General features: G+C 37.6%; 1 protein-coding gene across 1 annotated transcript in view; it reads right to left on the reverse strand.

Annotated features, from left to right (window-relative positions):
* Positions 1–6: 6 nt before the first annotated feature.
* LRRC40 (leucine rich repeat containing 40) overlaps positions 7–13825 on the reverse strand; it is a 51360-nt gene continuing 37541 nt past the window's right edge. The window contains 4 exon segments of the mRNA XM_006754428.2: positions 7–1033; positions 4056–4241; positions 8819–8896; positions 11338–11448. Of these exon segments, the coding sequence (XP_006754491.1) occupies positions 928–1033; positions 4056–4241; positions 8819–8896; positions 11338–11448 (481 nt within the window). The 3' untranslated portion in view covers positions 7–927.

Below are 13825 nucleotides of genomic sequence, written 5' to 3' on the forward strand. Positions count from 1 at the left end.
CCCTGGAAAAAAAAATATATACAAGGCTGGATTAGAACACACCAACAGAATAGATGTATACAAATACTTAATTAGTAAGCATTTAAACAAAGCACATTTCAAGATTTTTATGCAGTATACATTATTGGTTATGTCCTGTTTCTAATATCTATAGAATAAAATAAGGTCTTCAATATTTAGAAAAAAAGTACTTTTAAACTGCTAACACTCTGAAGGAAAAATATGCAGATCCAATCTCTTTGAATTTCTTGCATCCAGAAGTACCAGATTATTGTATGGAGGCTTAATACTAAGACATCATTTTATAAAACCTTGTCAACTTTTAATTCAAGAAGGTGAGAGTAATTTTAACAACACTTACTATTTTCTCCAACTATAGCTATATCTTGTGTAGCATGTCTGTGACATTAGAAATCATGACAAAATGATTTCCTAAAACTTGGGGAAAAGGCTAAAGATATTTCAACTAGATTAAAACAAAACAATACAGTGCATGTTAATGGAAAACTTATATTGAGACCAACAACATCACATAAGTCCTATCAGTAATGAAGTCTTATTTTTAAATGTCAAAGAACAACACTGAATAAAATTCAAGTCAATTTTATATTAAACAAAAGAAATTGGATGGTCATACTCAAGTCAATTGGTCACATTATATGTAACAAAAACAGAACTAGGGAAAAAACCAACTTCTACAAAAACACTTTGTCATTATAAAAATATTAAACTTCATTAAATAAAAATTCACTTTTGAAGAAACTGTTTTGTTATAATAGAATGAAAATGAGTAGGATAAATCTTGTACAAAACACTCAGAACACTGTTATCACCATTACAAATGTACACAACACCTTAGAAAAACATTCATTATCAATGTAAGAATTCTAAGAATTAGCATGACCAAGATTATAAAACAACTCCAATTTATGTAGGAATTCGGTCTCTCAAATATTCCAGAATAGCGGCTGTTCCTTTCATTAATATGGCTGCTCGCGGAACACGGAATGGATTTCCATCTAGCAGTAATGTTCTAAGCAAAAGAGAGAAATAAGAACTTTAACACTGTCCATTAGGGAGGCTTTTCTTCTAATTTCATTTATAATATTATAAATAAGATTTGTGTAGTTTTTTTATTTGTCTCTTTCAAATCTAACCATTTAAACAGTTGGAATTATAACTACAACAATAACCAAGACAACATTAACAATACTTAGGTGAAAGGTACTCTGCTAAGTAATTTAATTCACTGACTCAGTTATCTTAACAACCTATAATATAGGCCCCATTAATATTCCTATTTTAGAGATAAGGAAATACAAGTTCAGGGAGGTAAGAAAGACTTGTCCACACTTATTCCTACAGCTATTATAGAGAGTTGTTGTCATCTGAACCACCATTTAACCCATCCTTTTCTCAATCTTATGACCACATACTAAAAGGTTGAATTATACAGGGTAGGTTTACAGTTGTGAGTACGTGAAACAGTTTATTCTTGTATTATTATTATTTACTAATTATTGCATTACTTTCCATACAAACAACTTTAAACCTACTTTTGCCCCTGTATTTACACAAGTATAGAATGAGCATACAAGTACTCATGCCGAGGACTAAAACGTAACCAGATTATCCCCCTCCGCCCTGGGAAACATTGACACGTCTGCCTTCTATTCACCCCCCCCCCCCCCCGCCTTGATCAGATACACACATAAAAATCTATTTACATGTTCTAAAATGAGGTTCCAATTTAAGATTTAAGGGCTTATTAATTTGTTTCTTTAATAATTAATGAAATACCTTAAGTTATGAGATAAAGAAACTTTTATACTAATTTTCAATAACTTGAGTGTTTGTGTAAACAAAAGTCAAAGGAATCACACCACACTATATACAGCAGATCTAAATTATATCTTCAAATACTTCTATATGCCTTGGGAATTCTTTTAAAGACTGACTTTCTTAATTTATAGAAAAAGAAGTTAATTACAGTCAATCCTCAGTATCTGCTAATTTGCCTACTCACTAAAATTTATTTGCAACCCAAAAATCCACGCAGCTGGCACTCTGAAAGCCATTTTTTGACGCGCATAGAACAGCAAAAACTTTGAGTTGCTGGATAGGCACATTCTCTGCTGAAGTTGAGCAGGTGACACTGCCTTCTTGTTTCAGCTCTCATTCTGTAAACAAGTGTCCTATCCCCGGTCTATTTCATGTGGCATTTTTTTCCATTTTTGTCCTTATTGGTAACTTCACTCTTTAAAATGGCCTGCAAGTGTAGTGCTAAAGTGCTCGCTAGTTTTCTTAACAAGAAGGCTGCCATGTGCCTTACAGAAAAAATACATATTAAATAAGCTTCATCCAGGCATGTATTATAGAGCTGTTTGGCCATTGTTCAATATTAATAAATTAACAATATTAAATAAGGTGTCTTAATACAAACACATTAAAAAAAGGGGTAATGCACTGACTGATTGAAAATGTCGTGACCAGAGGTTCAAAGGACCTACCTCTTGTACTTCCTCTAGGAGTAACAGTTCAGGATTCACTCATTTGGTATACAGAGACTTTATAGAATACAACTGCTTCCAGTAACGAGAATCAACTGTACTTGCCTCCTATAATGCACTAATAAGGCTACCAGAGCAGATGCCAGCGCTGCCCGAGCACAGTAAAATATGTCAAACCATCATGTGCAGTTTTCAATTAATTATATTACTTCTGACACATTCTGCTTCACTACTTGGCTTTCTGTTGACATCTCCAACTACCTTTATAGTCACTTAACAAGCTTTATCGGGTGCTTACTATGTTCTAGGTCAGTGATGGCGAACCTTTTGAGCTCGGCGTGTCAGCATTTTGAAGAACCCTAACTTAACTCTGGTGCCGTGTCACATATAGAAATTTTTGATATTTGCAACCATAGTAAAACAAAGATTTATATTTTTGATATTTATTTTATATAGTTAAATGCCATTTAATAAAGAAAAATCAACCAAAAAATGAGTTCACATGTCCCCTCTGACACGCATGTCATAGGTTCGCCATCACTGTTCTAGGCACTGGAACAACACTTTTCTAAAGGAGGACAAAGAAATGGTATATATCAGTCTAAACAAAGCAGGAAGGAAAATTACAGAAGTGACTAATTCTGCCTGGAGAATAAGGAAGGTTTTCAAATATGATATTTAGGTTGATTATTGATAAAAGCAGGGTAAAAACATTTGAGACTAAGGTGACAGCGAACACAGAGAGTGAGGAAGATCATGACCCAGCATGAAGACCATTTATATATATAAAGAGCCAGGGGGCGTCACATCCGAAACAACCAAATGGATGACCAAACAGGCTGAGTGGGGCGACCAGGCCGGCAGGGGGGTTAGTGAGGGATGACCAAACGACTGAATACCAGGCTACTGGGCGACCAGGCCCGCAGGGGGGTTAGTGAGGGACGACCAAACGACTGAGCTACAGGCTGCGTGGAGCAATCAGGACAGCAGAGCGTTAATGAGGGAAGACCAAATGACTGAACAGCAGGCTGTGTGGGCCAACCAGGCCAGCAGGGGGAGGTGCAGTTGGGGGCAACCAGGCTGCCAGGGGAGGCAGTGAGGGGCGACCAGGCTGGCAAAGGGGGGCAGAGAGGGGCAACCAGGCCAGCATGGGGGCAGTTGGGGGCAACCAGGTCAGCACAGGGGGCAGTTAGGGGCAACCAGGCTGGCAGGGGTAAAAAAACCCATATGCACAGCTAAATTTATCCCCCTGACATTTTACACATTCATTTCAGGTTACACCGAGTGATGAGAAAAGTATCACTAGAAACAATCAATTACTTTATCTACACATATATAATACCACATAAACAAAGCTTAAAAAATAAATTTGGTAAAATCTGGAAAACAGAATTGGGATTCTGGGTTTGTTACCTATTATTAACAGGACATTACGTTTTTATTTCAACTTTCCTGGCAGAGTACCGAAACAGAACAAACAAAAATCCAGACACTTCAACAAAGCAATCAAATAAATGGAAAATCTTAGTAGAATGGAGTAGTTACCTTAAGTTTACACAATTACCAAGCTCTGGTGGAATTTGTAGGAGGTCATTATTTTGAAGGTCCAATGTGACCAGATTCTCCATTATCTTCAATTTTTCAGGGTTCACAGATCCAACCTGATTGTTACTAATTAAAATCGTTTCAAGTGTGGAGATGCGATACAGAACTTCAGGTAGTATTTTGAACCTATTTAAAGATGAACAGCACACCTAAATATATTGGTATCCGAGGCAAAATCATTCCTTCTAACAATGATCTTAAGTTTCATATCTTGAGATAAAGTTTTCTTTAGTGTAAATTATTTTATATTTAGTTCAAGTCCTATGTTCAAATTTACAAGAAAATAAAGAAAATGAACTAATTTTGGAAACCTTGAAATGTATGTTAAGTGGAGATTTGGAACAGTTTATTTTATTGTATAAAATCAAATGAAAGTTTATAGTAAATTCTCCAATGTTTTCCTCTTCACATTCAGGAGACAAGGAAATCATCCTGAGATTCTTTATATAAAATGTCTCTGTGTAAGGTATTCTTCCTTAGTTCACTTTGATTATGAAACAGAATCACTGCCAATATTAAGTAAAAATTCAAGGTTCTTATTTTGCTTTGACTGAAGTTTCAAAAATGAGTGCATTTTTGGTTCTTGAAAAGATGACAAACTAGCATAGGCTGTCAGCTTCCTCTTCCAAAGCAAGGCTAAAGATTCCACAAGAGAGATAAGAAAACTAATGGCTCTCAGAACAATTAATACAAAATCCTCGAGTGTCTCTTGGGGGACAGAGGCTAGGATAGTGTGAGGCAAACTGCATCTCATAAAATGGACTAGAAAAGATAAGGATGGGCTGTAGAACTTTACAGCTGTGGCCTTTCACTTCCCTATATTAAAAAAATGCAATAGCAAAGGGTAAACTCAAGGCAGCTCGGTGTTTCCAGAGGGACTGGGAGTCAATACCTAGGAGTACAGACCAACCAAACTGCCTCCAAGTAGTCCCTCCTCTTCTTTCCCACCAACCCAGGAAAAGGCAGGCTCACATACAAAAAGACAAGTTGTACCCTTACCTCTCATCATATACAAAAATTAACTCTAAATGGATTAAAGACCTAAATGTAAGGGCTAAGACTATAAAACTCTGAAGAAAACAGGGATTAAGTCTTCATGACCTTAGATTTGACAGATATAACACCAAAAGCACAAACAACAAAAGGTAAATAAACAACTTCACCAAAATTAAAACCTTTTGTGCTTCAAAGGACACCATCAGGAAAATGAAAAAATAACCCACAAAATGGAAGAAAATAATGTAAGTCATATATCCAATAAGGGATTTGTATCTAAAATATATAAAGAACACTTACAACTCAAAAATAAAAAGACTACACAACTGACAATTGGAGAAAAAATCTGAATAGGCAGGTCTCTAAAGAATATATACAAACTAGAGGCCCGGTGCACGAATCTGTGCACCAGTGGGGTCCCTTGGCCTGGCCTGCGGGATCAGGCTGAAACCGGCTCTCTGACATCCCCTGAGGGGTCCTGAATTGTGAGAGGGCACAGGCCAGGCCGAGGGACCCCACTGGTGCATGATTGGGAGTTTAGCCAGCCAGGTAGGGACAACGGGAGGGCTCTAGGGTGTATCTGGCCTGTCTCGCTCAGTCCCGATCGGCTGGACCCCAGCAGCAAGCTAACCTACCAGTCGGAGCATCTGGTGGTCAGTGCACATCATAACGACTGGTTGACCAGTCGACTATCTGCCCCCTAGTGGTCAGTGTGCAGCATAGCGAGCAGTTGAGTGGCCTTAGCATATCATTAGCATATTACGCTTTGACTTGTTAAACGGATGCCTGGACAAACGGACACTTAGCATATTAGGCTTTTATTATATAGGATGATCAATAAGGACATGAAAAGATGCTTAGCATCATTAGAAATCATAGGAATGCAAATCAAAACTTCAAGATACCACTTTAGCCCAGCCAGTATATCTCAGTGGTTAAGCATTGACCAGAAGATCACGGTCCAATTCTCGGTCTGGGCACATGCCTGGATTTCAGGCTTGATCCCCAGTGGGGGGTGTGTAGGAGGCAGCTGATCAAGATTCTCTCTCATCATTGATGCTTCTATCTCTCTGTCCCTTTCCCTTCCTCTCTGAAATCAATAAAAATATATTTTTTAAAAAGTCAAAAAATATTAGATGGCTAAAATTAAAAAATCAAATAAGATTTGGTAAGGGTGGGGAGAAATCAGAGGATGTGGAGAAATCATACATTGCTGGTGGGACTGTAAAAGGTGCTGCCACCTTGGAAGAGTCTAGCAGTTCCTCCAACAGTTAAACACAGAGTTACCATATAACCCAGCAAATCTACTCCCAGGTATATACCCAAGAGAAGTGAAAAGATATGTCCATTCAAAATCTTGTTCATAAATGTCTATAGCATCATTAACAATAAGAACCAAAAAGTTGAAAACAATGCAAATATCCATCAACTGATGGGTAAATAAAATGTGGTACATCCATATAAAAAATGTTACTCTGCAATAAAAAGAAATGAAATACCAATGCATGCTACAATTTGAATGAATCTTGAAGACATTATGCTATGGAAAAGAAAGCAGTCACAGAAGACCACATATAGTTCTATTTATATAAAATGTCTGGAATAGGCAAATCTAAAGACAAAAAGGAGATTAATTGTTGCTTAGTGCTGAGAAGGGGCAGAAGGTGATATAAGAGGGTGGCAGCTAAAGTGTACAAGAGTTTCTTCTTAAAGCAAAAAAAATATTGACTGTAATGGTGGTGTCCATATCTGTGAATATGGTATATCTGTGAATATACTATAAACCAATAATTACACACTTTAAAGGAAAAAAAAATGACATGGCTCCACTGTTAATATTAACACAGAAGTTAGGCTTAAGTTTTGCCACTTCTCCAAAGATATTACTTGACAATGCAACTGATAACATAATAGCCAATTCAAGAGAGAAATGACAATTCAATTCACAAATAAAAATTAGGAGAGATCTGAGAAGTGCATACATTTTAAAATAAGGACAACAGTAGTATAACTTACCCATGAGAAAGCAAAAATAATGGAGCAGACAGAACAAAAATGTAAATAGGCAGCATTTTAACATCACTATGTCATTGAGGAATAATAATAGTATAAAACTTATATACTTACTAGAGGCCCGGTGCACAAATTCGTGCATGAGTGGGGTCTGGCCGGCCCACCCCAACAGGGGCAATCAGGCCGGGCGAGCTGGGGGAAAGGGAGAGAATGCAGGAGGTTGGCCGGCTGGACCTGCCCCTGACAGAGATAGGGGGGGCTGATTAGGGGCGGGGCCAGCCAGGGGGAGGTGCAGAGGTGGCTGGCCAGCCGGTCCCGCCCCCTGGTTGAACTCCTAGTGGAAGGGACAATTTGCATATTAGCCTTTTATTATATAGGATTATCAGGATTGAATGAATATATTTGAAGACCTTCAGATAGTAGCTGAAATATAGTAAACTAGTAACCCTCTCCCTTCCTTAACAGTAACAAAAGGCTATAACAACAGAGGCATGATATAAAAACAACAGTGAAGCAAACAATGACTGATAAAGTCATTAAACTTATTCTAATATTTCCCTGTACACCACATTAAAAGTGAAAACACTTTCAGAGTGCTTGACTAATCTCCCTTGCTGCTGGGGTCCGGCTGATCGGGAATGAGCAAGTCGAGACGGACATGGCCTGGAGCCTTCCCGCGGCCCCTCCCCAGGTGGCCAACCTTCCGTACCCCTCACCGGCCCCGATCTTGTACCAGTGGGGTCCCTCAGCCTGGCCTGAGCCCTCTCGCAATCCAGAACCCCTCAGGGAATGTCAGAGAGCCGGTGTCGGCCCGATCCCGTAGGCCAGGCCGAGGTACCCCACTGGTGCATGAATTCATGCACCAGGCCTCTAGTTCTTAATAATTAGTGGTAGTTTTATAGTTTTTAAAGAATAAAATCTAAGTTTCGTTTTGGATAAAAAGCTCTCTTGAGGGGTTTTTATGCTGCTTACATAACCAGCGTCAGTTGTTACCTCCACTCCTCTAGCCCAGTGGTCGGCAAACTGCAGCTGGTGAGCCACATGTGGCTATGTGGCCCCTTGAGTGTGGCTCTTACACAAAATACCACGTGCGGGCGCACATGTACAGTGCAATTGAAACTTCGTGGCCCATGCGCAGAAGTCGATATTTTGTGGAAGAGCCACACTCAAGGGTCCAAAGAGGCACATGTGGCTGGCTCGCTAGCCGCAGTTTGCCGACCACTGCTCTAGCCCCATACTTTATGGTCAGAGCCATATTAAACTTCTTGAAGTGCCCCAAACACAGCATGTTCTCATATCTGTGTACATGCTACTTGCTCTACCTGGGGTGCCTTACCCCTGTGTATCTGGCAAATGTCTACCAGTTTTTCCTAAGTCTCAGTTTCAATGCTACCTCCTTTATCTTCAGGTAATTTCAGGAAACACCTTTGTGCACAATGCTTCCATTATAGCAATTATAATTATTAAAATGATTAAAAGGAACAAGAAATCTACTACATATAAGTGGTGAAAGCACTAAGAAAGCAACACTTTAAATTCTAAGTAGAACTAAGTGAAAATAGACCTGGACATTTAAATTAAGTAAAAATATAGGGCCTTTTTTGTTTGCTCTTTTAGTTGTCGTCTCTGATTAAACCTACAAATTTTCCATAGAATAAATAGTTAATCACAGATTTGTCTGCTCTGTCTCTTACCTATTAAAGGAAAGATTGATTGTCTGTAGTCGTATCAACGATTCCATTTCTTCAGGCAAGGAATTTAAAAAATTGTTTCTAAGTTAGAAAGAAAAAGATGATTTACAAAAAACTTTTGTTCAGCTTCAATTTATAATTAATGTTCATCACACACAAAAAATACACAGCTCTGCTTATAAATGTTCGATCTGATCTGCTTAAGGCTGAGTCCTCAAAATGCTAAATCAGTCCGCTACCTCAAGTATTTGATTACTTTACCAAATTCTAATACCAATATGCATCCCATTGATAATAAAATCAACTCATTAACACTTGATTTAATAGGACTAACACTGTTAACTGCTTATCTCCTTCAAACTGAGCTCAGCAATACTTCTCCAGATCAGGGCCCTTCACATCATGCTTTGAAATACCACATTCTTTGATACTACAGATATTTGATTGGTGTAAATACACAGATATCTTGCATACAGACATGAAATTCTACTCAAAAAATTTTAAAATATTATATTAAAAACTTTCCCTGACCGGTTTGGCTCAGTGGATAGAGCGTCAGCCTGCAGACTCAAGGGTCCCAGGTGCGATGCCTGTCAAGGGCATGTACCTTGGTTGCGGGCACATACCCAGTAGGGAGTGTGCAGGAGGCAGCTGATCGATGTTTCTCTCTCATCGATGTTTCTGGCTCTCTATCCCTCTCCCTTCCTCACTGTAAAAAATCAATAAAATATATTTTTAAAAATATAAAAAATAAATAAAAATAAAATATTATATTAAAAACTTGACAGGAAAGTAGAGAGATGTTACATATTTAGAAATGTGGAACTTTCTACCACATAGGTATTATGCAAGTCCATTTCTACTCTAAGTTTGGAATTTAAATTTGCACAGTGCATTTTCTTTTTTTAGATCTTATAATGAACCATGGCAGAAAACAGAATCTCATTTACTGTTGGAAGGACCTGGGAACAATTTTAGAAGGAAGGTCAACAAAAAAGTAGGATTATAGAGGCTATATATACCTAACAATAGAAAATATCTGTGAAAAAATTATATCCAACCTGATGGCTACATATTACAATTGAATAATTTCCTCTAACTTATTTCTTTACATTCGGAAGTCAAGTGTAATAGTTACAGTTCAACCTATGTTTTTTTTTTCTTTTCTCCAGTTATTGTCTTTATTAAGGTGTACTGAATAACCTACTGCTCATTTCTATCCTTTTCCTAGAAAGTCTTATACCTACTTATCTTAGACACAAAAGCATATTTTAGTCACTTAATTAGAAACCTCCAGATATGGTTACAGAAAAAGGCCCCACATACAAACACCATTGAAGAATGGGACAAAAAGAAATAAATACAACAGCAACGTGGACATAAATTCACTCTCTTTACTCTGATAATACTACACTAAAATATGGTTTACATTGTTTTGCTAATGCTGCCACCCAAAAATAGACACTAGTCTACATTTAGTAGGAGCAAAGTAGATTTGCTTTCATCCCATAAATAAAAAAAAGATATAACTTAACTTATTGTTATTTAACTACTGTTTCAGCAGAACAAGAGGAGCTAGCTAGACTTAAACTAAAAATCACTCCTAGTAACAATATATGAGAAGTAAGAAACCTAGGTAGTAGACATATAGTATTAAAGCCCCTGCAAATAAATGATTATCTAACACAGAGACATGTATTATTACCTTCAGAGAACTGTGATACTTTTGATCCTGTCACGTCAACTTTGAACATATTAAACTTCCTACTACATCTGTAGAACCTTAAGTAGTTTCTTTTCTTGTTGTTGCCACTCATAGTGTTCCTTTTCATTATTTCTGGCATGTCTATGTAATATAATATTTTGGAACCAAATAGTTTCTTTTTAAGAGAAGCCATGCTAGCCCCAGCTGGTTTGGTTCAGTGGATACAGTGTCAGCCTGTGTACTAAATGGTCCCCAGTTCGATTCTAGTCAAGGGCACATGCCCAGGTTGTGGGCTTGATCCAGAGTAGGGGGCATGCAGGAAGCAGTTGATCAATGATTCTCTCTCATCACTGATGTTTCTCTCTCTCCCTTTCCCTTCCTCTATAAAATCAATAAAAATATATTTAAAAAGAGAGAGAAAGGGAGAGAGAGAGAAAGCCATGCCGGCTAGCTGGTATGCCAGTACAGGATTGACAGTTTTATGTTATTTACTTTCAGAAAAGGAACCATGTGAAGCAAATACTTTCCACATGTTATTTGTAATTTTGCATAAGCAAGAATCTAAAAATGTGTTAATATTTTCCAATATCTAAAATAATTTTGTCATGTAACCTAACTTGTAAATTGCCTATAATGATAGATATCTGATTAAAATATTTCCTAAATGCTATATTTTAGAGTTATCCTAAAATATTATTAATAAACTAAAGACCAATTTCCAGACTTACTTAGGAAAATATGAGGGACAGGGCAAAAGTTAGGCAAAACTCAAAGACAAGTTATAATGGAAAAAGTGAAGAACAGTATCAATACATACCTGAGATCTAAAAAACTCAATTTCTGAAGCATACATAATTCCAAAGATATAAGGGAAAGCTTATTAAAACCGAGATTGACATCAGAAACCATTTCCTTCAGTTCTATAATCCTGAAACAAAAATAATTTTTAAATGTTAGCACTCAAACTATAAGAAGACCATAGAGGATAAAAATCCTGTATTATTTCTGCTAATTAAGATCTTCTGTAAATTTTACTTTCCTCATAAAAATTTTAATCAGTTTGGATGTGTAACTGATAAAAGTAGTTTTTAAAAACTGCCTTAATATTATCTATCCCAGAATTTCTACTTAGTCTTAAATGTATGATGAAGTTTAACAGCCCCTTTATTTTATATTTAAACCAATTATGGACAAAGAAATGAACCAATTAAAGAAAAGTCAAATCTAGGCAAATTTTTTTAATGAGTTGAATCCATGAAATAAATGGTTTAGGCATATACTCTATAACATAGTAGTTTTCTTTTTAGAGTGCATTATATAACACCATCTGGGTACTTCAAAATGTTTTTTAAATACTGTATGCCCACATTTTTTTTATTTTTTATTTTTTATTATTAGTTAAGGTATTACAAATGTGTCCTTATCCCCCCCCCCATTAACCCTCAACCTCCCCCCGCACACACACTCATGCTCCCATCCCCCTGTTGTCCATGTCCATTGGTTTGGCTTATATACATGTATACAAGTCCTTCGGTTGATCTCTTCCCCTTACCCCCGCCCTCCCCTACTTCCCTTCTGGGGTATATGTCCACATTTTAAAAGTATAGTATAGTATTTATTATCCTATCATTACATTTAATCATGACTGTAAGAAAAATTAAGTTAATTTCTAGGTTTGATAAGTGTCACTACTAAGCAACTTAACTCAAAAACTTAAAAAGGAAGAACTGAACATTTCTAAGTAAGCCTAATCAAGCGTAGTAGTTTAACACTTAGTTAAGCACCATGTCAGTCTCCGGTGACTGACAGTATATTTTCCGTCTGGACCGGTCAGTCACTGGTGCCGCCAGCCTATCGGTAAAATCAGATATTGCAGGCTAAAAGGAAAAGAAGACAAAACAGGCTTGGCACTTGATGTGTTAAAAGAATGCTATTAATCTATATATATAAAAGTCTAAGCGACTGTCCACCTAGCTGATAGCTATGACACGCATTGACCACCAGGGGGCAGACACTCAATGCAGGAGCTGAAACCACAGGCATGGAAACATGGAACTGATAAATCTCAGAGGGAAGGGAAGGGGGGAAGAGATTAACCAAAGATCTTATATGCATACTAGAGGCCCTATGCACGAATTGGTGCACCAGTGGGGTCCCTCAACCTGGCCAGTGGGGATTGGGCTGAACCGGCTCTCCGACATCCCCCGAGGGGTCCCGGATTGCAAGAGGGTGCAGGCCATCCCGAGGGACCCCCCTTGTGCATGAATCTGTGCACAAGGCCTCTCATTGAACTATAAAAACATGAAATGCTATATATGGTTAGCCAAGAAATGAATTAAACTATTAACTATAAATCATTTTTGTCTATATTAGGAAGAAAAAAAGAATATCAAATACTGTGCTAAAGAAGATACAATGAAAGATACAATGAGTTTGGATATGTATAGATAGCCATACTCTTTGATTTAGTAAGTCATCTAGAAATCTGGCCTAAAGAAATGTTTTCTTTTATTTATTGCCATAATCAACTTTATCGTATATAAATTTTTCTATATTTTAATCTTTATTATTGAAAGTATAACATATGTCCCCTTTTCTCTCCCAATGACCCCCTCAACCCCACACCTACTCCCCCCCACCACGAAGTCTAGCGCACTATATTCTGTCCATGGGTTATGCATATATGCATATAAATTCTTTGGTTAATCTCCTCATGCCGCCCCCTTCCACTCCCTACTTTCCCTCTGATATTTGTCAGTTCATTCCATATTTCCATGTCTATGGATCTACGTTGTTGTTAATCCTCACCCAAGGATATTTTTTCCATTGACTTTTAACACGTTAAGCACCAGTAACTGACACTATACTTTCTGTCCGGACCGGTCAGTAACTGGTGCCACCAGCATATAGGTGAAATCGGATATCGTGGGCTAAATGGAAAGGAAGACAAAACCAGATTGGCGCTTAATGTGTTAAAGAAAGTGGAAGGGAGGGGGAAAGACAGAGAGAAACACTGATAGATTGGCTGCCTCCTGCATGTGCCCCAACTCAAGCTGGGATCAAGACTGAAACCCAGGTACATGCCCTTGACTGGAATTGAACCCACACCTTCAGTCCTCGGGCTGAGCAAGGTTCTATCCACTGAGGCAAAACAGCTAGGACTCTGCATCTATTTTTATTTTATTTTATTTTATTTTTTAATGTATTTTTATTGCAGCCTAGGAAAAACCCAGCCAGCTGGCCATGGGTTTTGATAAGATCTGACTATGCTCCCTTTGTCTGTCCTGAACATGCACTTCAGAACT

This window comes from Myotis davidii, unplaced genomic scaffold (assembly GCF_000327345.1).
Source record: "Myotis davidii unplaced genomic scaffold, ASM32734v1 scaffold1193, whole genome shotgun sequence".
Taxonomy (NCBI): Eukaryota; Metazoa; Chordata; class Mammalia; order Chiroptera; family Vespertilionidae; genus Myotis; species Myotis davidii.